The following is a 27,209-nucleotide window of genomic DNA, read 5'->3' as shown; positions in this document are numbered from 1 at the left end:
ACTCTGCTAAACACTAAAAGTAATGGACTGAATAGAGACACTGGATTTATGGCTTATTACAATATATAACCCACTAACAAGCCCCCAATTGCCTTTCCCTCCTGCTTTCCTTTCCCTCCTATGACTGCAGGGGAGTAAATGGGCCATTTCACCTTAAATGGTCCTTGAACTATGGGTTAACTACTTATCCTAAAACAATCTGTTCCACCTTGTGTTTAGCTGTGACGCTTTCAGTACGTTTCCCAGACCTGAAGAAGATCTGTGTAAGCTTGAAAGCTTCTCTCTCTCACAAACAGAAGTTGGTCCAATAAATGGGTTCCTCACCCACCTCATCTCTCTAATAGCCTGGGACTGACATGGCTACAACAAGATGGCACACAATAATTTATTTAGACTTTCAAAAGGCTGTTGTTGACAAGTCCCTTACAAGAGTCCATTAAATAAACTAAGTAGTCAGGAGGCTAGATGCAAAATATTGCCTTGAATCAAAAACTGGCTAAGAGCCTGAAAATGTAATGTAAGTATAAATGGTTAATTTTCATCATGGCAGAAAATCAAGAGAATGGTTCCATAATGTTCTGTGCTAGAGCTGGTTTTGTTTAATATATTTATTAACTATATAGAAAAGTGGGTGAGCAGAGAAGTGGCAAATTTGCAGATAGCACAAAATTATTTAATTAAGTCAAGTCCAGAAAGGATTATAAGGAATGTCAGAAGGAACTAGCCAAGTTAGGTGAATGGGCAACATGATGGCAGATGAAATTAAATGTTGATAAATGTAAGATAAGGCACACTTCAGGAAAAACACTGTATTGAATATACACGTTAATGAGTTCTAAACAAATTATCAACTCAGAAAAAGGATCTGAGCATCATTATTGATAGCTCAATGTGCAGCTGCTGTAAAAAACAAAAACTTCAAAAAATTAAAGAAAAGTTTATGATGCATCAGGAATAGGAGGGAGAATAATGTGGAAAATGTTATAATGCTATTATATAAATCATTGCAGTACTGTGTTCAGTACTAGTCACTCCATCTCTGCAACGATATTGTAGAATTTGAGAGGATTCTGACACAGGCAAAGAGAATGAGTAGGGGTATGGAAAAACTCTCATATGACGAGACTGGAAAAAATTGGAATTGTTTACGTTAGAAAGTCAATGGGATTTGTGCTCCTAAATCCCTTTGACACATTTGAAAAACTCCCAAGATAAATAAAAAGAGGCGTGATAAAAGTGGATCAGGAATTTCTGTTCTCCTTGTCTCATGAGACAAGAACCAAGGGACATTCAATTCAATTGAAAGGCAGGGAATTCAAATGATAAAAAGAAATACTGCTCATGCAATGCTTGATTAGACCATGGAATTCATTGCAACAGCAATTATTTTAGAGCATTCTATGGCCTGTGTTATGCAGGAAATCAGACTAGAAAGATGATCACAGTGGTCTCTTTTGCCGTTAGAATTTATTAATCCAAGAAGTTGAAGCCAAAAATTTAGCAAAATTAAAAGAGGGAATTCGCACTTATATGGGTAACAAGAATACCCAGAATAACAACAGCAAATATTTACAATGTTTTGGAATGGATATAAAATCTCTTATGCTTCTGGGTTTATGCCAGTCTCTAACTATTAGATATTGGATAATCTGTCCACTGTAGGGTTTGTTGCAAGCATCTGCTTTTGGCAACAGGTATTGGACTAGATGGACCATGGATCTGATCCAGTCTGGCAATTCCTGCATCCGTATAAGGAAATTTTATTAATAATAGGGCTCCCAAGCTAGGATGTATCTATATTAGGAAATGTATGTGACACCCTATACCCCATATCAGGGGTTCTCAACATTTTTCTTGTTGAGGCCTCTCTCAACATGCTATAAAAACTCCAGGGCCCGGGGGGGGGGGGGGCGGGGGACAAGGGCTGGCAGGGCTTCTGCCCACGGGGAGCACCAGGCATTGTGGCTTCAGTCCTGTGCAGCTCCCAGGTTCAGCAGAGGGGGGAGTGTGCTAGGGCTCCCGGCTTCATCCCTGCACCACTCCTGGCTTTGGAGATGGGGGGCTGCTGGCTTCAGCCCACACTGCTCCTGGCTTCAGTCTGGGCGGGCAGAAGAATGCCAGCTTCAGCCCCTCATTGCTCCTGGCTTCAGATGGAGGGGACGGGGGGGATGGGGTGCTTCAGCCCCACACCTGCTCCCAGCTTCAGACCTGGGGTGGTGGTGGTCCTGGCTTCAGCCCTGCACGTGCTCATGGCTTCAGATGCGGCGGCAGGCGCCGACTTCAGCCCCATGTGCACTCCTGGCTTCAGACTGCGGGGTGGGGCCCACTGGCTTCAGCCCTGCACCGCTCCCAGCTTGAGACGGGAGGGAGCGCCAAGGCTCCCAGCTTCAGGCCTGCAAGAGGGTGCCAGGGGACTCGTGTTTCTGCCACGGTGCCCCACGGCCCTCCTGAAAGGACTCACAGACCCCAGGGGGCCATGGATCCCTGGTTGAGAACCGCTGCCTCATATGACACTCAATACCTCATGTTCACCACTTTTGTAAGGTTACAATATAGTTTGTACAAAGTACACCTTGGGAGGTATCTTTTGAAAACCCAATCTGCTGAATATTATTATTCTGTTGAAATGTGTATAACATCACTGCATGTAAAATTATGAGATTTTGCTGTATGATTGTTACTGAAATATTTGTAGTTCTGGGTAACACCCACAAACCATTTTCTCAGAGACAAAGGCACGCTAGCATGCCAGCAAGGTGCTAAAAAGCCATCACTTACTTAACTGTTTATTCACCAGCAGCATGGAAGGTATAAACAAGAAATTTACATTGCATTGCAGGAACATTTCAAATCTCAGGTACACAGGGAACTGTTAGTCTACACGGTAGCAGAGGGTAATCCTCAAAGAAAGGAGGTGGGTATAAAAGAATAAGAGTTTCCTTCACCTCACCTATCTCCTCCTTCCATCTCTGTGCTAATAAGAAGAAGAAAGGGGCAGGGGGAGTGGTCCCAGGCTGGAAAATGATGCAGCCTGTGAAATGTATTGCAGCTCATGGTGAGACAACCCTTTTGCTTTTAAGCCTATTAGCCTTGGTAAAGTTTAGGAATTAGCTTGCCTGTTTATCCTTTAATTTCTTTTGTAACCGATTCTGACTTCTATGCCTTACCATTTGTAATCCCTTAAAATCTTTCTCTAGTTAATAAAACTTGTTTTATTATTTTATCTAAACCAGTGTGTTTTGGTTGAAGTGCTTGGGAATCTCTTCTTAGGTCAACCAGCCTGGTGCATAATCATTATTAAGGCTATGTTTTAGTCACAGGTATTTTTAGTTAAAGTCATGGACCGGTCACGGGCAGTAAACAAAAAATCATGGCCCGTAACCTGTCCATGACTTTTACTATATACCCCTAACTAAAACTTGGACAGGGGGCCATGGGTGCTCTGTAGGGGGGCAGTCCAGGACACCTGCTGGTGCTGGGGGTCCCCGGGCAGCAGCGCGCGGCCCAGGACCCCTGCTGGTGCCGGGGGGGGGGGGGGAGGCTGGGCGCTGATGCTCAGCCTGAGACAGTCGCTGGTGCTGGGTGGGGGGGTGGGTAGGCAACAGCGCTCAGTTCGCAAAGGCCAGGGTGGCTCTGCACGCTGCTCCCACCACAAGCACTGGCTCCGCAGCTCCCATTGGCTGGGAACCACAGCCTATCAGGTCTGTATTGTTGGGGAATCAGGGTGCAGTATCCAACCTGTCTGATTCACGAAGGACCCTCCCCCTGGGGAATGTCATAATGTATACGCAGGGCAGGGGTGCTGGTACAATTTTTATGGTGGGAGTGCTGATGATGGAAATCATGTATTTGGCATTTGTTATTACTACTTCAAGCCGGAGGGGGCAGCAACACCCCCAGTACTAGCACCACTGATGCAGGGGCAACTTTGCATACAAGTAGGGGGTATGTCTACACGGTAAACTAAGGCTGGGCTCTCACTCAGGTTTGAGCCCAAGCCCCCATTCCATCCACACACAAATCAGTCTGAATCTGGTCACCAAGCACTCAGGACCCCAGGTTCCTAGGACCCTGCTGGGCGTGGGTCAGGGCCCAAGTCCCAGAGACTTGGATCCAAGCCCTGTTATTTAGCAATGTGGGTGCAGTTCAAGCTGCTGAGCTGAGTCAGAAGGTCTGCATAGCACAGTGTGGTCATGTTAGGACAGCTGTGAGTCCCAGATCCAGCAATTGTAAAGCCAGGTTTACAATGCAGCATGGATGCTCAAGCAAAGGGTTGGAAACACCTGTCTCACAGACCAGGATTTGCGATGCAGTGCAGACATAGCCAAGGTGACGCACGTCCAACAGAGGTGATCCCTGTAAAAGTAAGGACCCGTAGCAGGGGGACAGCCTGTGTGAGCAAAAAGTACCCACCTGGCTATCCTACCAATCGCTCATGTTGCACGCAAGGATATGTTACACCTACACGGTTAGCCAGGGGAGTGTATTTTGTGGAGGCAACTTCGGGGGGCGGGGTGTAAAAACGTTTGATCTCAAGTCAGGGAAGCCAGACTGGGAACCGCGCGGCGCAGCAATCGCGTTAGGGTCGGGGCGTTAGCCTCCGGCCGGCTGGGCTGGGGGAGGGGGGCACCGTGTGACCTGAGGAGCCGCTGGAGGAGAAAGGAGGAGCCGGCGACACCATGTGAGCCGCTGGCCGGGGGCAGCAGCAGCCCGCCGTGAAGACAGATGGGGTGAGCGAGAGTCAGCTCCAGCTGTCAGCGCGGCTTCAGCCCAGCCCCTCCTCCGCCGCGCGTCTCCCCCCGGCCTCGGGCAAACCATGGCGTCCAGCGAGGAGGACGGGGCCGGCGGCGGCGGCGGCTCGCTGGAGGAGAAGGAGAAGGGCAGGAAGAGGCGCCTGGGCGCCTTGGCCACAGCTTGGCTCATCGGCTACAACATCGCCATGACCGCCGGGTGCGTGCCGGGGCTGGACAGACGCGGCGGGGCGAGGGGGAGCGGGCTGCGGCGGGAGCCGGGCTGGGAGGCGGAGGCCTTGCGACCGGGGGCGGCTCTGCTCTAGCAGAGGGCGGCAGAGGCGGCTGCCTGCAGGGCGAGCCCTCGCCCGCCTGGCATTTCCTAATACGGTGCGGCCGCGAGCGCGTCATCTCGCAGCCCGGCGGGGAGGTTAAGTATAGCCCGAGCCAGGAATGCCGGGCGGCGCTGCCGGGGCTGGGGGCTCCCCTTGGCGTAAGTCACCGCGGCCGCCCCCGCGCGCTGAGCCGGCTCCGCGTGGAGCGGGAGCTGCTGGCTGCAGGCGGCTCCCCTGCGCCGCGGGCCCCGCTCTGGGCAGGGCTGAGGCTGGCCGCCAGCTCGGGCACCGCCCTGTCCAAGGAGCCTTGGCAGACTTGCGGTCTCAAGCTGCCAGTGAAGGCTTCTGGGGGGTTGCGAAGTGGCTGTAAGCGCGTTGTTACAGCAGGATTCCTCGTTTTCCTCCCACGCCGAGGGCGGGATCAATGTTTTAATAAAGTTTTCAGAGTAGTTTGAGACCCACTGGCTCCCAGCAGCACCAGGTGGTACTGCCTGCCCAAAGTTTCTAAATAGCTTTGGTTCAAATTCTTGCTTTGGAGAGCACTCCGGAGACGGGCAACGTATATTAATTTCTTCCATCTGCCATGTTAAGAATTAACTGCAAGAAATGATTACTACTATTATATTTCTGAGTAGCAGCCGTGTTAGTCTGTATTCGCAAAAAGAAAAGGAGGACTTATGGCACCTTAGAGGCTAACCAAGTTATTTGAGCATAAGCTTGCATCCGATGCATCCGATGAAGTGAGCTGTAGCTCAAGAAAGCTTATGCTCTAATAAATTGGTTAGCCTCTAAGGTGCCACAAGTACTCCTTTTCTTTTTACTATTATATTGAAAAACCATCTTGGCTTCAGACTAAGCAGCATCACTGATAAATAGTTAACTGATATTGAAACAGTATTTTAAGACATTAGTTTCCTTCTTCTAGCTCCATCTTGGTCTCCCAACCTGCTGCTCTACAGATCAGTCTCTCAGTATTGAAAATAGAGGTTACAGGCCAAATTCAGACCTGACACAAGCAGACAAAACTCAGTGCATTTGTACCCACTTACCAACGTTGAATTTGGCTTAGTATGTCATTTCAATTTTTGTCCTCAATTCAACTACTGGTAGGGGCCGTTCTAATTTGAATGCAATGGGGTCGAACTATTAATAAGCCCAGGAGTGCATTTAAACTGATGCCCAGTGTTACAATGGATTCTAGTATTGGTATTAAGTTTTAAGGCTAAGGGAATTCTGGCTTATATTTAAGTGGTTGATGTATGTATTTTCATTCCTTTTCAAGATTTATCATGTTAATAGCAGTATTTTTCATAACATACTTAAACTGACTTAATTTTCTGTCGAATGATTGAAAATTGTCAGGTTTCAGAGTAGCAGCCATGTTAGTCTGTATCTGCAAAAAGAAAAGGAGTACTTGTGGCACCTTAGAGACTAACCAATTTATTTGAGCATAAACTTTCATGAGCTACAGCTCACTTCATCGGATGCATCCACTGAATACTTCCGATGAAGTGAGCTGTAGCTCAAGAAGACTTATGCTCAAATAAAATTGTTAGTCTCTAAGGTGCCACAAGTCCTCCTTTTCTTTTTGAAAATTGTCAAACTCCCACAAATTTCAATACTTAGTTCAATACTTCAATACTTAATTCGACATTGGCACGTTTTACAAAGGGAATTGTTGAAGTCAGGCATGACTTTATGAAGGTATGTTTGTGTCAGCTTTAATTAGTGTTTTTATTCGTTGTTCATAATCTTTGCTAGTTTGGAATTGCTGTGTTTCCTCATTGTATTTCTTAACAGTCCACCCCTTGCTTTGTTGTTGTTCATTTGCTCATGAGCACTGGGCTCCTGCCACAGACTTTTAAGGTGGAAACCTTTATTTTAATTAAGTATCAGAAGGGTAGCTGTGTTAGTCTGGAGCTGTAAAAGCGGCAAAGAGTCCTGTGGCACCTTCTGGACTAACAGATGTATTGGAGCATAAGCTTTCATGGGTGAATACACATACAACTGACGAAGTGGGTAATCCCCCACGAAAGCTTATGCTCCAATACGTCTGTTAGTCAAAAAGGTGCCACAGGACTCTTTGCCATCTATTTTAGTTGTGATCCCTGCAAGTGCTGAAGCCCCACATATCCCGTCAAAGTCTCTGGTAGTTGAGAGCCACCAGCAGTTGTAAAAGTGGGCCCTTTGTTTCTTGTGTGGGATAGGAAAAAAGAAAGACAAACATTTCATCATCTTTTGAAACTGATAAAGTATAGTAGTTACACTTATGGGAACACTGAAGGGTAATACTAGTACAGGCAAGTTTATCCACTTGGCAAGACAGTACTTGTTAATAAAATTCTAGGAATACCCCGGTTTATCAAAAATTGTGCTAATTCCTCTTTCTAATATGGGATTACATTTTATCATTCATACTGGTAAATGCGTAGGTGATGTTCAAAAGCAAAAATGGCAGGTAAGTGTCCAAATCCCATTGAAAGTCAATGGAAGTTAGGCCCGTAACTGTCCTTTGGCCTCCGAAAGTCTCCCTCGGGAGAATTTATCGTGTAGGGTATTTTCTGTTTCACACTGAATGCTTGTCTGATGTTCAGTGAAAGTTGCCATTTTTCTGTATGCAATACAAAGGCCCATATGGGACACAATAAAAAAAAAAGTTGCAAGCTGAAGACCCAATAAAATGGTCTGTGGAAGTACTTTTTTAAAGAATAACCTCTCTAAGCAAGAGACCTACCAACTTTTGTTTTTTGTTAAGTCAGAGAAGACATTTCGTGTTCCCTTTTTGTTGCAAAATGAGATTCAGGGAACCTTTTTGGTTTATACTTACTGCCTTTTTGGTCAGATATAATATGGCTTCTCAGGGTACCTCTTATGTAAAGGTACTGCTGTCACCTGCCATATTGCCAACCATATAAAAATCCATTATAATTCTCCTTTGACACACACTTTACTATAAAATACAAAACATTTAGAACCCAGGAAAGCCTTATTGTGAAGGCAACATGTATTGCTGAAGATAAAATAATCCACTGATTTCAGCAGTAGCTGGAATCCACTCTAATTTTATACTCTACAAAAATTTACTCAGATTTTTACACTAGCCATAAGAAGCTGAAATAATATCTGTGGGTGTTGCTTAACTGGCACTTGTGTTTCATTCTTAGGACAGGAATTGGAATTCACCCTGTGCCGCAGCATTATGGAACCTTGGTAGTTACACTACACACAGGGGAACAGGTGTAGAATAGGCATGATGAGAGAATCCACATTTGCAGTGTATGGTGGAGCCCAGTTGCATGTGAGTTTCACATATTGAAAGAAAGGCTTGGAGGTGAGAGGGCTATTGTCACAGGGTGTACCTATCCAGTAGTGTCCCCTTCTGGCCAAGTGTGGAGCTGTAGGTGCTCCCAGACTCACTTTCCCCTAATGTCATCAATAAGGTCACTGAGGCTTTACGTGGCCTTCTGAAGGGTCTAATTTATTAACCAAAGACCCAATAAAAATACCAGCAACCCTCACCCCAGCATCTTATCTGGGAGACACAGTCAGTCTCGGTTTATTAATTCCTACCTGAGTCTACCACTCTCCTCCAACAGGGGTTTTCTCTCAATTCAGGTCCCTTCTCCAGACACTCTTGACACTCACTGGGAAGAATTCTTCCCTAGAGCCAAGGGAAGGTGTGCAGAGATCTGTCAGTAGTAGCCCTTCTCTAGGAAGCACACAGTTCTGACAGGCTGGCCCTTCTGCCACTATTTGGAATTCCCTACCCCTCTGAGCAGACCTTCCAGGTCCCTTGCTCTGGTGAATTCTTCTGCCCTCAAAAGCTTCCTGTCTCAAGGATCCACCTCAGCTAATCTCTGGTAACCCTTTGTCAGGCTCATTAGCTAATTAGCTACCAGCTAGCCACCTAGAGATTTAAAATTCCTTCCAGGTGTGTCTGACTTGGCTTTTCTTTACAGGAGCCTCTCACAGGTAGGCAGGTCTCCTAAAAGGGCTAGCTCTGTGCCACTACTGAGTCCCCTGCTAAGTGGCCACAAAACTTAATGTAAGCAATATTTAGGGACTGCAGCCCCTATTCCCGGCAGGCTTCCCGCAGCTCCCATTGGCCGGGAACAGCGAACCATGGCCAATGGGAGCTGCAGGGGGCCATGTCTGTGGACAGTCAACGTAAACAAAACGTCTTGTGGCCCGCCAGCAGATTACCCTGATGGGCTGCACGCCAAAGGTTGCCAACCCCTGCCTTAGGTGATTATAAAATTTATTTTAGCTCAGATTTGTTTGATCTCAATGAAGAAAGCTTTAATTTGACTAACTGTTATTTTTGCTTTCTTTCATTTGAATAACAGCAGAATGCATATTTAAAAAAAATCCACACTTAATATCAGTACACGATTACCAACATGTCAGTTCCAGAACTATCCACTTTGGCCAAAATTTTCAAAAGTGACTAGTGATTCTGGATGCCTGGATTTTTGAGTACCCAACTTTAGACACTTTAAATTGGCCTGATTTTCTGAGGATGGGTATAGAACACTTTCTGAAAATTGGACCCCTTTATTGGTGTCTCAAAATGGACACCCACAAACTGAGGCACTCAGAATCACTAGTTGCTTTTTCCAGTCTTGGCCTTAAGTCCCTATGTGCTAGTCCTTCAAAGAGCTTTGTGTGGGTAGAACCCCACTCTCAGAGGTCCCCTCACACAGAGCTCCTTGCAGGATTGAGACCAAGGTTGGAAATGTTGGCCACAGTGTTTACTTTTCAATATGTTTTAAGAAAACACAATACATATATTCAAATATTTTTTTAAATTTCATGTACATTTTTCAATATCCTAATGCTATGAAACTATGATAAGCAATTTGGGATTTGAAATTATATTGGAAAAAGAACTGTAGTCTATACTAGAGCCATTACACCGAGTTGTGCAGAGGGGACAACTGCTGGTCTATTGAGAGTGGCTGGCACCTGAAGTTGGCATCTTTTTTTTTTTTTAACTGCTAAGTCTTGTTAAAAACAGCTAAAGTATGTGAATTAATACTCTCTGAATAATAAAGATATGGTCCATACCATGGAAAAGAGAACACCTTAGCTATGTAACAAAGAGGGCTCTTTGCAAAGAGCAGCAAGACATTCTCTCTATACTTTTCCACAAAGTAGGGTACAGGAGCTAAATAGTTAATGGATTTTGCTATATTTTAAATTATATTGTCAATCTCTTTTTAAACAAAGTAGAAAATCAAAATTCTCCGTCAAATATTTGAGATGAAAGTAATGTAATGAATAATTTAGATACCTGGGTGTTCTTAGAATTCTCATTTGAAAATTATCCATTCTCTTTCTTTTCTAGGTGGCTGGTATTGGCTATTGCCATGGCTCGGTTTTACATGCAGAAAGGAACATACAAAGGCTTATACAAAACTATTCAAAAGACACTTAAATTTTTCCAGACATTTGCTGTGCTTGAGGTAAATTTTTAAATGCTACACATTGCTTGATTGGAAAATATTTACCCTCAGCAGAAAAAAACAAAACTTCATTAACATGGAGTTAAGGATGAAAGAATATCTCAGAATTTCCAGTCTTTCTAACTTCATTTATTTTTAAGGTGTTTTTCTGGGGGAGAGAGGAGGTTGGTTGAAGGGAATGGATATCTATTGTAACATTAACTCTAGGCTACTAAATTATTTGCTTATGATTTTTTTGCATTTCAAAAATGCTTAAGAATTGCTCAGAGACAGATCTTGCAAGCCAAACAGGGACTTCATTTCTTATGGAGCCTATTCCTTTGCAGACACCCTGCCCTCCTCCACAGATGATTGCTTCCTTCTCATTCCCCATACTCAATGCATTATCCCCCATATGGCTTTCTCTCTTTTGCTCCTTCCAGACTGGACCCACATGCCCCATATGGTTTGCTACTAGTCTTTCATTGAACTATGACTTTCCACATTTGCAAAGCACTCTGGAGGCTGAGTGCACTTGGCAAAGCATGCATCAGACTGATATTGATATATAATACATTCATCAAGCAGATGTATGTATATAATACATGTGCCTCTTTTAACATGTATGGTCATCTGTGTTTTGGTTTTTATATTATAATAATACCTTTACACTTCTAAATAATTCTACCTGAACCCATCAACACTAGTCAAGGATTTAATTTGAAAAAGAATTAATAAAAATCTTCTAAAATGAACAACAAAAATTTTAAAATCCTTGTATATCTGAAACACCATATGTATCTTGCTTTAAATTTTCCAGAAGAATTCTGATCTGGATAAGATGTTGCATGTGAAACTGAGGTTTGGTTTTGAAGCTGAAGAGCAAGGTGTGTGTATGTATATGAAAATCAGCCTTATGTAAAAGTTCCTTCGGTAAGCAAGTCAGTCTTGATTCAGTGGTATTACAAACCAAGGGCCTGATCCTGTGAGGAGTGCAGCATAGGAATTCAGGGGAGTTGGCACCTCACAGAATTTGGCCTTGACATCTTAATTTTTGCTGCCGATAAAGTCAATGAAAGTGTAGTCTGAATAAGGAGTAAAGGACTAGGAGTAAGTTTAGATTTATGTTAACAGCAGCAATGTCTTTGTTTATACTGCAAACAGTAAAATGATTTTAAACCAGTGACTTTTAATTTATACTTATTTTTATTGACAGGTAGTCCACTGTGCAGTTGGTGAGTCTTTTGCTTTTAATTTCTCACTTAACTGATTACAAACAGGAATTATGGGACATAGATAATGTATTTCTCTTTTTAAGGAATAGTTCACACCTCTGTGCTTGTGACTGGGGTCCAAGTGAGTTCAAGAATCTTCATGGTATGGTTTATAACACACAGTATAAAACAGGTGGGTGCATGAACAAATTCTGTTTTACTCTTTACAGGAAGGGCTGATTATTAATAAAAAGCTCATTTTAGCAGGAAGTGTTATTTAACAAGTAATAGGATCTGGCAAATGCTCCATACAGGGGGCTCTTACCAAACTTCAGTCAAAATTCTACAGGTAGAGAACTTACAGGTTCAAGCCTATAGTTCATGGATGGGCAAACTTTTTAGCCCAAGGGCCACATCTGGGTATGGAAATTGTGTGGGGGGCCATGAATGCTTACAAAATTGGGGGTTGGGGTGCGGGAGGGGCTGGGGCTCTGACTGGGGGTGCGGGCTCTGGGGTGGGGCCAGAAATGAAGAGTTCAGGGTGTGGGAAGGGGCTCCGGGCTGGGGCAGGGGGTTGGGGTGCGGGTGTGTGTGTGAGGGCTCTGGCTGGGGGTGCAGGCTCTGGGGTGGGGATGAGGGGTTGGGGGTGCAGGAGGGTGCTCTGGGCTGGGACCGAGGGGTTCGGAAGGCAGGAGGGGGATCAGGGCTGGGGCAGGGGGTCGGGAGTGCAGGCATGTCCCTGCTTCATTTCCTATGTGGTTCCCAGTGAATTGGAACTGCGGGGGCAGCATGCGGAGTCCCCTGGCTGCCCCTACATGTAGGAGCCAGAGGCGGGACATGCCGCTGCTTCTGGGAGCCGCACGGAGTCACATCACGCGCAGAGCGGGGCAAGCCCCCAACCTCGCTTCCCTGCTGGAGCACTGGAGCGGGGCAAGCCCCAGACCCTGCTCCCTGGCAGGAGCTCGAGGACCAGATTAAAACGTCTGAAGGGCTGGATGTGGACCCTGGGCCGTAGTTTGCCCACCCCGCTATAGTTTACAGTTGTTTACACACAGGATGCTGGTAAATGCCATTGGAGAGGGACAACTGAGACATATTGGGTTGCTGCCAGGTTTGATCTGTCTGTTAAGCAAGATTAAGGGGTAGAGCTTCTGTTCATCAACAAATGTACCATACTGTCAACCATTCCACTTTGAAAAAGAACTTCAATTAGCATGTGTTGAATGTACAAATGGAAATCATTCTTAAACTGAATGTATCTGGATAAACACTGTTGTGACATTTTACATTGATGTTTTCTTTGTAGTTTGTATTAAATCCTTTCTCAAAAATTTTAAATTAATATTATATTAATATTATAGGTTCACAGCATGCCACTGTAATAGGCCATCATTAAAAAAAAAACAGAGAAAACCTCCCAGCATATGAAAATTACCCAACTGCCCCTGAAAGTGTTATTTATGTGCTTGGTTATAGATTTTAATGTAGATTCTACTGTTTTGTTACCCCAAGGAAAAATGATGCAAGGAATTTATGATTCTTGTAATGAATGGACTAGGACTTATAGTTTAGTTCGTCTGAATTTTATTTACTTTGCAAGGCTTGAAATTCCTGTTCTCTAAAGGTAAATATCGAGTAATGGATCCCAACTTTTGGGTCTGTGCTTGTGTGTGTGACTTGGGTTAGAACTTTCTTAACTCAAGATGCTGAGCCTTTAAACTTTCTCACCAGCAGGTGGCACATGCCTAACTGCTGATGAGATATAACAGCCAGGCAGAAACTGCCTCCATTGCCAATTCCCTTTTTATCTGTTCACAGAAGAGAGCTCTCTTATACACTTTGTTTCCTTTGCCTCCCTTTTTTGTAATACCGAGTAGGTTTATCTTAAAATTTTTTTAAGGTAACTGCTTCTTGTTTTGCTTTTAGAAGAAAAGAAAAAATGTTCAAGAAGTGAACCATTGTTGGTTACATTGGACGAGTAGATCGAGGCGAGGGCATATATCACTGATTGTCATCATTCTACCTTTATGTGGAATGGACTAAACCTTGTCCACCCAGCTCTTTGTTTCACTTGATTTCAATATAGTAGGTCAAACTACATCAAAAAATCCCCATGTCTAAATGTCTGTCTGAATGCATTTCTCATTGTTATTTCTTTGCATGCCTGAACATTCAGGGTCATGTGAGGGTATCCGATATGTCAGGGTTGGGCAAACTTTTTGGCCCGAGGGCCACGTTGAGGTTGCTAAATGGTATCAAGGGCTGGGTAGGGAAGGCTGTGCTTCTGCAAACAGCCTGGTCCCCCGCTCCCTATCCGCCCCCTCCCACTTCCCGCCCCCCTCAGAACCTCCAACCCATCCAAACCCCACCACCCCACTCCTTGTCCCTGACCGCCCCCTCCTTGGACCCCCCGCCCCTAACCACCCCCCCCCAGGACCCCACCCCCTATGCAACCCTCCCTGTCCCCTGACTGCCCCAACTCCTATCCACACCCCTGACAGGCACCCTGACCCATCCAACCCCCCACCCCACTCCTTGTCCCCTGATCGCCCCCTCCCGGGACCCCAGTCCCTAACTGCCCCCACAGGATCCCACCCCCTATCCAGCCCCCCTGCTCCCTGCCCCCCCCGGGACCTCACCCCCTATCCAACCCCCACTGTTCCCTGTCTTCTGACCTTCCCTCCCTGCCCCCCGAACCTCCGCCCCATCCAACCACCGCCTGACTACCCCCCGGGACTTCCTGCCCCTTATCCAATTCCCCCGCCCCTTTACCATGCTGCTCAGAGCAGCAGGACAGGCTTATTGGAAAGCCTGGGAGGTGGGTGGGCACAAGCCGTGCAGCTGCATGGGAGGAGGGACGGGGGGGAAGGGCCAGAAGCTAACCTGGCCAGGAGCTCAGGGGCCAGGCAGGACGGTCCCGTGGGCTTGATGTGGCCCGCGAACCGTAGTTTGCCTACCTCTGGGATATGTAGTTAGAGGCCTGTTAGTGATGATAGCCAGCCTCACTACTTGTCCAGGAGATTTGCGAGGCAACCACATGGAATTCTCTACATACTTATTCAAAGAACTATTGCTTGCATTTAGCATTGTGACCCAAATACAGGTTTAGCCGTCTGTGTTAGCCTCTTATCTACTTCAGGTGGAGAGTAGCCTAATTCTCTTCTTCTCCCTTACCTATATTTGAATATCTTTGTACTTCGGTTTGTTTGTTTTTTTGCTTTTGTTATTGAGATTTGTCCTAACCCTCTTATTTTTTTTAAATAAAAGTTAAATCTTGTTTCCAATTTACACATATTGGGCCTAATTTTCAGAGGTGCTGAGCATCTGCATCTCCTAGCTGTGAGTGTTCAGAATCTTTGAAAAGCATTAAAGCTTTGTCACTAGGTTGCATTTTGTTGAAAAACAGTGTTTCTCTTTTCTGTGTTTGGAACAAAAAATGTCTCTATTTTATTTTCTAGAAATCCCAGGAGGTTTTCAGCCTTCAGGCACAGAAGCCTATTACCAAATTCCTCCCCTTTTAAAGAAAATAATTAAATCACTTGTGTGTAATTCTCCTTCTCAGAAGGTTTTATTTGTAAAAGACCCCCAACCATCATCTTTGCACAGTTGGGGATTCCCCTCCCCAAAGGATCTGATATTTGAAGCAGCAGGTAGATATGCTACCTACTGAGGAGGCAGTTTAACTACTCAGAACTTGAATCTTTAAAACACTGCAGATGAGTATATTCACCTACAGCTCTTGATCCTCTCACTCCTCCTCCTTCAGTGATCGACCCACTCCCAACTGCCTAACTATCCTGCAAACTCCTGAGCACGCCAACCTGATCTTCTGCTGTCAGGTTTCACTTTGTAGCCCATGGAGTACACTGAACAAAATGGAATTATCTTGTGTATTGCGAAGACATTAATAAGCAGGAGTGGGGGAAGCAACAACAGACATGGGCTAGGTGAACATAAGAAGACAGACAAGACGAAGAGTAGTGTGATGTGATGTTTGTCCACTCTAAAATGGAAGAGAAATATTATACATAGTATTTTGAGAAAAAGAAAGGGAGAGGATAAACACAAGCAACTAGACCAAAAATCAGAAGAAATAGAGCAAATTGAAAGGGCAGATGCAGGGTAAGCAAAAGAAGGAATTAAATCAACGAAATAGTTCAGTGTTTTGATGTATTTACAATGGTTACAGTCACTTTGTACTGCACAGTTAGCAAAATTTCAGTATGTTGGTCAATACCTGTAATAGAAAAGTTAACATGATGGTGACTACAGGTGCTGATTTTTGATACCCCAGTTTTCCTTCTTCTCAAATTCTTAGTTCTATTCCAAATGTCTTAAGTGGAAGTCTATTGCCGCTTGCATAGAAAAGAAGTTTAAGGGTGAAGAAAATGTTGGTTCTTTATACTTTCACAGATCCAGAATGAGGAGAGCGTTATTCTTTTTCTGGTCGTTTGGACTGTGACAGAGATTACACGATATTCCTTCTACACATTCAGCCTGCTCAACCATTTGCCATACTTCATTAAATGGGCCAGGTGGAGATGTCTTGCAGTTTAGTTTCTCATAGTTCTGTGCATGCTAATTTCATGCATGCTGAGCTAACTCACAGGAGAACAGATGTGTGAGCTTTGGCTTTGTGTCAGAAGAATGCGGTTGGTTGCCTTGTGTATTTAGGAATATTGCCATTTGGTTTAAAATGTAAAGAATATTTTAGCTCAGATATTTGGATGTGATTTGTTTTTTAATTTCTTTGTTTGATAGTTATTTTCATTTACTAGTCATCCTTTTGTTTTATGCTTGCAGGATTACCTTTTAACTTTTAGAAATTTAAGTTGCATTTTGAATACAATTTAAAATGTACTAAATTATCTTTTTTTAAAAAATGATCATACCATGTATCCTCTTACACTATGCAATAAAGAAAAACAAAACCTTTTGTTGCCAGAAATCTAGGTGTTTACAAACGTAGGCCCAGATTCTACAAGGACTTACCCATAGACACTGTGAGTGCTAACTGTGATGGGACTATTCCAAGTTCATAAAGCTGAGCACATACATAAGTCTTTGCAGGACGGGGGCCAGAATGGCCACTCAGTCCTGTGAAGTTGCTGGGAGCTTTGGGCTCTCATCACCTTATAGGCTTTGTCCCTTATTCTGTATTGAATTTATGATTTAATTAGAGGTTTTACAAAGCCTTCGTTAATATTTTAACTAGCTTAGTCCAAACAACAAGGGCATCTTTTTTATAGACGTAACCTTGACTTGAGATGTCAATACTTGAGTATGTTACTGAATGTGAAATACATTACTGATTGTGTTTAGGCTGGGTATTTACCATGAAGCTTAACTGGATGAATTGCATCCTCTGTAATTATTGAATGAACAATAAATATATATCCAGAACAGACTTTGCTTTTTATGAAGCAGATAAGTCTTTTTAAAAATTCATTATAGATGATTTGTCCATATTTATCCAAAAATATATTTTTGTTTATTTATTTTGCTTTATTTTTGTTTTGTAGACAACACAGTTCTGATGCTTCTAATGCACTTCTTTGATATGGCTGATATTTATATCCATTCTTATAATACATTGTCTTTCTGCTTGTACAGTATGTGGTAGGTTTTGGCATGTTTAAGACTAAATGGCAGACTTAAAAAAATAAACAGTTAAAGATCCCCTGTCTTTAATTGAATATACATTTAGGCTTTAAATTTAAAAACACATTTGAAAAATATCAACCTATCAGATACTCCCAATGCTTCCAAGTTAGAGGGTTTTTTTCCATTCAAAATATAATAAGGCAGTAGGAAAAATAGTCATTCTGACAAAAGAGCCTTATATGTGTGTGAAATATACTGGAAAACAAACATTTGAAAATGAGTTCTTCTGTCACATATCTTACCAAGGGCTGACATCAGGAATCAGGGGAAATTTATAGCTAGCACAAATGGGCACAAATCCATTGGCTTATCTGAGTTGTGTCTTCTCTTCTCTTCCCCCCAACCCACCCACCTCTTCCCCTCCTTTGATGAGTTTTGTCCTTTTTTGTATATATAGCTATATATCAATACACATGTGCAAACCATAGTAAACTTCTGTTTAATGCTTTGGGATCACTAGCTTTTTATTTTGAATGATAAAAGCTTTGTCTTTCCCTATTAAATAGAATAAATACACCTACATTTTAATTCAGAATACCCCATTTTTGGTTTGTTTCTGTTCTGCATATGGCCAAGGTGTATTTGGAGTTACGCCATCAGTTTCTTGTTACGTCTCACCTAATCTGTTCTGTTTGATGTACGAGCTTGCTAAGCCCATCGATTACTAGGGAGTTTCATATTCAGTTGCTGCCATTTTAAAACTCATCTGGTTTGGTCATAGAATGCATATTATACATTTATTTCAGACCCTGTGAGGCAGCTGTCATTGCTTTCTCCAGCCTGAACTCAAGAGAACAGTTCTTTATGAATGATTGCATCTGTATGTCTTACCTTGCATGAGAATTTTTCAAAACATTGCTGATTTCAGTTTCTTACTTTTCCACCATGTATGTAGCATATGGTATTCAAAGTAGTTGGCTTCTTTCAGTGCCTTTGCTTTATCATTTATTTGAAAGTTGGTCTGTTTGTTCTAAAATGGGTTCATTGAGATATCTGGTCTCACACACAGATGCTTTTGCATCAGTAATTCCCATTCATGTAAGTGGCAGATGCAGTCCATTGTTAGCTTCCCCATATGACAATGGGAGGAACAAGCTTCCTAGGTATCTTAAGATTCCATTAACTTCAATAGAATTACAATGGGGAAGGGATGCACTTGGACCAGTGTGCATGGGCTGTGATGAAGATATGTATTCCTACTTATTATTGGTCCAGGCCTGCTCCCAGACCAATCAATGGCACCAGGATCAGGCTCTAAATCAACCAAAACAAGATTACTAGACGATACAACAGTTTTCCAAACTTCAAATCTTTATCTTTAACATTGGAAAAACATTAAAACATTTTGATATTACTGCAAACTAAATGTAAGGGATTAGGACCAGATCCTCATCTAGTATAAATCAACATAACTCTATTAAAGTCAGTGAAGTTGTGCTCATTTATACCAGCTCAGGGTCTGGCCCTTGGTTTTCTCTTGCAGGAAGCTACTGTAGTTCATTGCTGTGCCACTAATCATCAAAACAAGAAATGTTACAACATGAATTTATCTTTCAAGAAAATAATTCTTAGATTTATTTTTCTTCAGATACAACTTTTTTATCATCTTGTATCCTGCTGGAGTTGCTGGTGAACTTCTAACGATTTATGCTGCATTACCTTATGTGAAGAAGACAGGCATCTTTTCACTGAGACTTCCCAACAAGTATAATGTCTCTTTTGACTACTACTACTTCCTTATTATTGTCATGGCCTCATATATACCATGTAAGTACTATTATACTTTAATAATACCAACAACACAATAATAAATTATGCAGCCGTTCTCAAACTGTGGGTCAGGATCCCATTTTAATGGGGTCGCTAGGGCTGGTGGTTAGACTTGCTGGGGCCAAAGCCCGAGCCCTGCCGCCTAGGGTCAAAGTCCAAAGGCTTCAGCTCTGGGGAGTGGGGCTTTGACTTCGGCTTCAGCCCTGGGCGGCAGGGCTCCGGTGGGCTCAGGCTTCAGTCCCCCTTCCTGGGGTCATGTAGTAATTTTTGTTGTCGGTGGGGGGTTGCAGTGCAGTGAAGTTTGAGAATCCCTGAATTATAGGCAGAGCTTGCAGTAATGCCTGTAGTTACCTTTGCCTAATACTTTATAGGACCTAGTTAGTTAAAATTTTGCCACACTTGAACTGCTTAGGCAGAAATTTTACATGCTGAGTGTCTGCCTCAGGCTGAATATATTTGGAAAGCTTCAGTGAAAATGGTTTAGCCATTTCCTAGAACAAGATTAGGGAAAAATAAGATTTGTTGTTTATGTTAAAAGAATCCTACTACCATTTTGTTGAGAAGCTCTAGCCCCTCCACTGTTTGGAGAAAGAACTTGAAATTTGGACCCCTGTTGGTGTCAGGGATGAGCATTTTGCAATCCCCATGAAAATCCATCTAAAATTAGCCTCTGAAAATCATGGTTTGCACATACTCGGTAAAGGTTTGTTAGAGGCTAGCAGCAAAATTCTCTAAAAATTCCATCTGCACTGAGCATGCTGCGCTCCACTCCTACAGAACTTTGTTCCAACAACATTGAACATGCTGCACCCCCAGAGAGTTCACTGAGCATGCTTCAGACCAGGGGAAGCAGGATTTTTCCTGCAATTGCTCCCTCCTGGGAGCCGCTATTGAATTAGACACATGAACTGACAGCAGAGAGACTGTCTCTCCTGTATTCTCAGGACTCCCTATGCTGGCACCAAGACAGAACTGAGAAGTTGTCTCACTCAAATGCAGAGAAATGAGGAGCAGCATGGGCACAGGTGTGGCAGACTGGGGAGGGATAGAGGCATGCTGGGGTCTACAGACCAGGGGGGATAGAAACAGGTGAGACAGGGACAGGCTGGGGGTGGGCAGAGTTGAATAGAGAAGAGACAAAGGCAAGCTGGGAGTGGAGGCTTGGATAGGAGCAGAATAGGACAGATGCAGGGAGGACAGAGACAGACGGGGACAGGTTGGGAAGGATTATGCAAGGGGATAGGGCAGAAGGAGGGATGTTGAGGATGACAGGGGCAGAAAGATCTGTGACCACTAGAACACAGTGCCAGAATTTGAACTAGACCCTTAGCTTCCTGGTTCTCAGTGTTTCTCTACTGTTCTGCAAATATATTGGAAACCCACTGGCAAACTGTGAATTTTAGATCAGTAAGCCCTACAACTGTACCTGACAAATTGGTTGAACTGATAATAACAAAGCACCTGGAATATCATGATTGATAGGCTCTAATCAGTATGCATTCTGTAAAATGAAATCATGTCTCACTAATCTCTTAGAATTCTTTGAATGTGTCAGTAAACTAGTGGATAAAGGAGCAGTGGTTGACATAACGTATTTCAAGTTCCAAAAGGCCTTTGACAAGGTTCCACACAAGAGACTATTAAGGAAGCTACGTAGTCACAGGGTGAGAGGCAAACTCATATGAAGAGAGATTTAGATTGAAGACTTGGATTGTTTACCTTAGTAAGGAGACAGATAAGAGGGGACATGATAAAAATATCTAAAATAACAAATGGTATAGAGAAGGGAGACTGGGAGTTTGTCTTCTCCCTGGCCCATAACAGAAGATCAAGGGAACATTCAGTGAAATCAAAAGGTGGGAAATTCAAAACTGATAATACTCTTTCACAAAATGTGTAATTAAACTGTGGAACTCTTTGCCCCCTCAACTCTTTGTTGTTGAGGCCAACAATTTAGCAAGATTCAAAAAGGGATTACGTATTAATATGGATAAAGAGACTATCCAGAGTTATAATTAATTATAACAGACATTATGAACTTTTATAAATTTTATAATTAATTATAACAAAAAATAAATCTTCAAAAAGAAAAGGAGGACTTGTGGCACCTTAGAGACTAACAAATTTATTTGAGCATAAGCGTTCGTGAGCTACAGCTCACTTCATCATCATAAGCTCATGAAAGTTTATGCTCAAATAAATTTGTTAGTCTCTAAGGTGCCACAAGTCCTCCTTTTCTTTTTGCGGATACAGACTAACATGGCTGCAACTCTGAAACCTACCAAAAATAAACCTTATGTTTCAAGGGTTAAGTCAGTGTTTAACTATTAAAGGTCAGGATGAGATCTAATGTGAATGACACTTTATCCCACATCCACATAGTGTGTGATTTTTTACAACTGTCTTTGAAGCATCTGGTATTGGCCACTGGACAAGATAGACAGTGGGTCTGAGTCACAGTGGTAATTGCTATATTCCTATGTGTCTCATCCCTTTTTAGTGTCTGGCCCACAGTGATAACAGCTTGCTACTGCTGTTTGTTGCGGCATTAGCTTAAGTGGCTGAGGTCTGTGCTGTGAAGCTTAAGATTTCAAGCCTGCTGATGACCCATGAAGGGGTCAGTATGGTGCCGCACGAAGGAATTTCTGTTTTTTCAGTTTACATTGTTTAAAATTAGGAAGTTACACCCAAAGAAACTACATCTAGGAACACCCAAAGAAACATCATCTTAATCCTGCCTCAGTATGGGGGCTGAACTAGATGACCTCTTGATCTCCCTTTAACTCTACAGTTCTACGATTAAAATAACATTAAGATGGCAAAGTCAGGCACCTTGGTGCATATGTATTATGATACAGGGTAAAAATTTCAAAAATCCCTGAGTGACTTAGGCTCCTAAGTCTCATTGAAAGTCAGGGGGACTTAGACTCCTAAGTACCTATGTCCCTTTTGAAAATGGGACTAAGGGTCCTAAATCATTTAGATTATTTTGAAAATTGTACCCATAGTTTTTAATTACATATGACTTTTTTCCCACAGAACCCCCGTTTTATTCAGTGCACAGGATGGACTGTGTTCTGGGTATGAATCAGGGGTATGTAGTGAACAAGATGGTTATCTCTATGACCCTGCCTCATTTGTTGCAGAAGTTGGAAGGTGTGCAGTGAAGGAGGCAGGGGATTGCAGGAAGAGAAGGAATGGTCTTGTGCTTAAAGCAGTTGAATGCTGCCCTAGAGAATTGGATTCTATCCCTGCCTACGTCACAGAGTTCTTATGTGATGCTGGGCAAGTCAGTAAAATGGAATTATGTGTTCCTCATTTCCTGGGTGCCCTACCTGAGTCACCTATGGCCTGATATGCATAGGTGTTGAGCACATATAGCTGTAACTGAATTCAGTTAAAGCTGTGCATCTATATAATAAGATTTCAACACTGTCACTCTGTCTGTGTGTCACTTTGAAGCCTAGAATGTCTGTTGAGTCAGTGGAATCATGGAAACAGCCACAAGCTTGGCTGTTAGTTCTTTTTGTTCAGAATATCTCCAGGTTCAGTCATTATTGGGATTCATTGTGTCATCCAATTTTTATGGTCTCAGACATTTTCAGCGTTTTTACATGCACAACTTTACAGATTCCACCCATGTGATAGCTTGGGCTTTCAGCCACTAGCTGAACTTGTAAAGTGCTCTAAAAAGAATGTTCAGGCCCTAGGCATCTCAAATTGGGTACCCAAAATTAGTGGACACTTTTGGCCTTAACCTCTCTGTGGTGAGTCTCTTTGTTCCCATCTGTGAAGTGGGGATAATAATACCACTTTGCCTGACGGGGTGTTGTAAAGATAACTTCACAGGTATTAATGAATTTATCAGACACCACATTGATGAGCACCCCAGAAAGCCCTGTGGGAGATGGGGGGAGGTGAAGTGGGTAGGATATTACAACAATTTCCTGTAGGACTAGAGGGAGATAAGTTGGCATCCTCCTCCCAGTCCTGACCCATTCAAACCTCCCTAAGCATAGATCCTGGGCCACATGGAAGAGTCCACAGAGCCATGGAGGTTGCTGAGAAGTCATTGACCCTACTTCCACAGACAGAGGGTTGGAGGGAGATGCATGCACAGATCCCTACATGGATTTTGGTGGTGTGAACTGATCCATCAGTGTTTAAGTCATAGTTTGCCATTGTAAGCAACCCAGTGTTACTTGCTCCATCGCCATAATTTTTCCTCAGCTGAATAGTGTACAGTTAGAAATGTATTTTTCCTTTTTTCCTCTAATTTGTTCATTTATTCTTTGATCAAGTGTTTCCACAACTCTACTTTCATATGCTGTGGCAGAGAAGAAAGGTGCTTCATGGAGAAGTGATTGTAGAAAAGGACGATTAATCCAACTCTTGTAACCACGGTGCTTTTTACAGAACAATAAGAAATGGAAACAAAACACTTCATGTGATCCTTATGAGTCCAAGTTTTAAATCATGGAACAAGAATAAATGGCTGTGCATGAAATAACATGGATTGTATTGTTTTGTAAATTCAGTATGTCTTCAGACTTTGCATTTCATCCTTGGCTTCACTTTTGATTCTTTTATTTCATTGATTGGTTGTTTCCTCAGACAAACTATTTTCTTCCCAATTTTTTTATATAAATTAACAAATAGAGGCAGGAGATTGAATAGCTTGCCAAATTGCTTTCTATTACAAAACTTCTAGTGGTCATTAAGAAAAAAAACAGAGTTGATGAGCAATATTGGAAGTTAGTACAGTATTCTGAAAAATAGATACTTCATAAATTAGATTTTTTTCATAGGACAGGTGGCTTAAATTTTGTCCTTTCTTATTATTTTGAAAATATTAATCTTTGTCAATATTCAGAATTGAGAGTTTAGTGTCTCTTGAACCTTATGAGAACACGCCATTAAAAGTAAACTAAACTAAAGCTAGGGTTATAATTACTTAGGGTCTGACTCTGCAGCCCTTACTCACATTAAGTAGCATCTTCCTTCACAATTATCCTTTTGAAACTTTTAGAGTCCAATTAAGCATTAGTAAGTGTAATAGAATTGGACCCTTCATTAGGCCAGAGACTCAGCATGGGGGAAGTGGTCCATGCTAGCAGATTCAGGTTCAGGATCAAGGCCTGGAAGAGCTGAAGCCTTTTACTTGCAGGATCATATCTTAGCATCATAGAATAAGCTTGTAAAAGAGTTGAACTCTAGATTCTCCATGCAGATTTAGAGTAGTGTACTTCAGTTTGCTACTACTTGATGCCTAGCTATAGCTGATGATGTGGCCCAGGTTTATTTTGTCCTGGTGAATTGATTACCAGTTTATTCTGTATTCTAGAGTTAGGGAACATGAGGGGTGGCGGTGAGGAGTAAATACAGAAGTACATGTGGAAACTGCAGCTATGGCAAAGTATTTTATTTCTTACAATTAATCAAATGGGATAAAAATGGAAGATTTAAAAATACTTTAAAATACTGTCTTGACATGTAATTGTATTTTGAATCAGCCAGCTATGCACTTTTAATTGCTCCTTCAGTTAATTGTTTCATCCTCTTTATAATGTAATCAAGGAACAGTTTTGGATCTGGTCCTATTTAACATCTTTAATAATCTAGAAGAGGAACATGTTAATGAAAATCACAGATAATGCTAAAGATGTTATAAACACCAGCATGGAGAGATGAGTTATATAATGGGTCTTACAGAGGTTAGAAATATGGGCAGGAATTTAAAGCCATAAAGTTGGAAGAAACCTGAAGTGAGAGTGGACCACAGATTAAATGTTCATTTGCAATACGATGTGGTAGCAAAAAAGATCAGTGCAATTTGGGGTTGCATATGCTGAAGTTTCATGTCGTGAAGCAGGGAGATGTGATTGTCCCTCTTTAGGGATTCTCCTGAGTCCACATCTGAAATAGCATGTAAAGTTCTGGGTACCTCAAAAGCAGAAATTTTTAGGCAAACTAGAAAGTTCAAAAAACAGCAATAAAAATAATGAATGGACATGAGTAAGAGGTAGGAAAGATTGACTTTAAAACATTAAATATGTACAGCGTGGTTACGGGGAAAATATTGAGAAGGAAAAGGAATTATTAAGTACTAGGAGTTGTAATTAGGAGTCAGGGGAAATTAAGAAATGGAAAATATAAAATGAATACTAGGAAAAAGATCCTGACCATGAGCTCTACTAAGTTGCTGAATAATATTCCAAGGCCCATGATGGCAGCTCCTTTTCCTGGGACATGTAAAGCCCAACTTTTTGGAATACTAGAAAACATATTGTAGGAAACAGTCTTGCTTTGACAGTGGATGGGTCTAGATAACCTGAAAGGTGGTTTCGATTCTAACTTCTAATGATTATATACTGTGACTTTTAAAAAGAGTTGGAAATGTTTCCTGATGTGACTAACAAGTCTTTGTTATATCCTTAAGTTGCAATTTTATGTCTTAGACTTCCCATATTTACACATCTCAACATTACGTGTAAACTAGCTTCCTTTTCAGTTATTGGTGTATAGAAGGCTTGAGATGGAATAATGGTTTTTCTGACAATTTGAAAACTGAATATTTTTGATCTATTTTAAAACAGCGTATTGATCCAAGGTGCTACGTTAACTTATTAAAATACATTTTTATGCAGCTGAAATGATTTAATGTATTAAAATATATATCACATTTACAGTCTTGAGGCACAAAATACTTATACATGCTACATGTTTAGACTAAAAGTTTTATTTGTTAAGTGTCTTTTGCATAAAAAGTGCTTCAAATATTAATTGTTCTGATAAACTTAATTCAACTTGCACTCTGTTCCATATGAAACACCCGGGCAGCTTCTGAGCACCTATTTCTCAATGAGCAGGCAGAAGGCTCTCATGGAATTTGAATTAATTAATGTGATTGGGTTGTGTTCAGTGCCAAAGTGTAATATCCTTTTACTGGGGGTTTGAGCTTACTTAAGACTATGACTATTGATCTATTTGAAATTAATTGACTATTCCAAGGGCCTGATCCTGCAACTCTAACTCAAATGAGTTTGTCCTTTGATTACAAGTTGAAGGGCTGAGCTCCAATACAGTGTTATTCGTCCGGGGGAGGAGCGGGGTTGTATTGCGTGTGGGTTGAACATATTGTCATACAAGATGCAAAGAATTGCTGTAAGCATTTTGATATCCTTTTATACATGCAACATGACTTAATACAACACCATTCATTACCATTCTGGTTTTTGGCTTGCACAAAGTAGCAATGTACTAGTCCTGAATAGTAATACATGAACAAGAAAAAACGTAAAGGTGGTTTACAATTGAAGTAGAATCTTGTTAAACTGCACATCAATAAACTGCAGCCTCATGCTGAAAATAACTCTTTAGGTCTGTGTTACTGAAGGCCAGACCAGTGAGATGACAAGCTCCCTGTGAAAATTACATTGAATCTCTTTCTCTCTTTTAAATCTTTCACTGAATTTTTCACTCCGCTCTAATTAATATATTTTAAATTGATATCTTCTGTTAGCAAGTAAGAACTGTGAGTGAAATCCTGGCCCCACTGAAGTCAAAGATTGAAACCCCCGTTGACTTCAGTCAGGCCAGTATTTCAGTCTGTGTGCATAGCATCATATTTATAACATAATGAAATAGTGAACTAACTTACTCCATGCTATATACAATTGGCATTAAAAACAAGTGTGAATTTCTTAGGGTGCCCTCTGTTTCCAACCTGAATTTGGCACATTTGTCCATCTTTGTAATCTTCACTGCAGTATTCACAAATGTTTTAACTTATTGAGAACCTCTTTATTATGAAAGGTTAGGAATATATGATATATATGAATAATGATTCCAGCATTAAATTCTTTGACATTTTTATATTGTATCTAATAAGCTGTTCATGTGAATGACAGCTCTTGCATCATGCTATTTTGGTGTTTTATTGAAGGTGCTAATATCTGGCCTGATTCTGTAATGTTTATTTGTGGGACGGCCTTTATTCATATGAGTAATCCCATTGATTTCAGAACTTGGCCCTTAATGCCTTAAGGCTTA

The 27,209-nt window shown here is 42.0% G+C and overlaps 1 protein-coding gene across 2 annotated transcripts; it reads left to right on the top strand.

The window, feature by feature from the left end:
* Nucleotides 1–4,550: 4,550 nt before the first annotated feature.
* Nucleotides 4,551–24,960, top strand: HACD1 (3-hydroxyacyl-CoA dehydratase 1). 2 transcript variants are annotated; one of them, XM_073334135.1, is made up of 7 exons: nucleotides 4,551–4,950; nucleotides 10,413–10,530; nucleotides 11,726–11,744; nucleotides 11,834–11,916; nucleotides 16,137–16,258; nucleotides 18,976–19,154; nucleotides 23,459–24,960. In XM_073334135.1, the coding sequence occupies exons 1-7, from the start codon at nucleotides 4,817–4,819 to the stop codon at nucleotides 23,539–23,541; spliced, it is 738 nt and encodes a 245-aa protein (XP_073190236.1). In that variant the 5' UTR covers nucleotides 4,551–4,816; the 3' UTR covers nucleotides 23,542–24,960. The 2 variants fall into 2 exon arrangements, with proteins under 2 accessions (XP_073190236.1, XP_073190235.1); XM_073334134.2 differs by having other exon boundaries at nucleotides 4,552–4,950; nucleotides 11,828–11,916.
* Nucleotides 24,961–27,209: the final 2,249 nt, after the last annotated feature.

Source organism: Lepidochelys kempii, chromosome 2, assembly GCF_965140285.1.
Source record: "Lepidochelys kempii isolate rLepKem1 chromosome 2, rLepKem1.hap1, whole genome shotgun sequence".
Lineage (NCBI taxonomy): Eukaryota > Metazoa > Chordata > Testudines > Cheloniidae > Lepidochelys > Lepidochelys kempii.
Note: the sequence above shows the minus strand (reverse complement) of the source record. Positions and strands in the feature narration are given on the sequence as shown.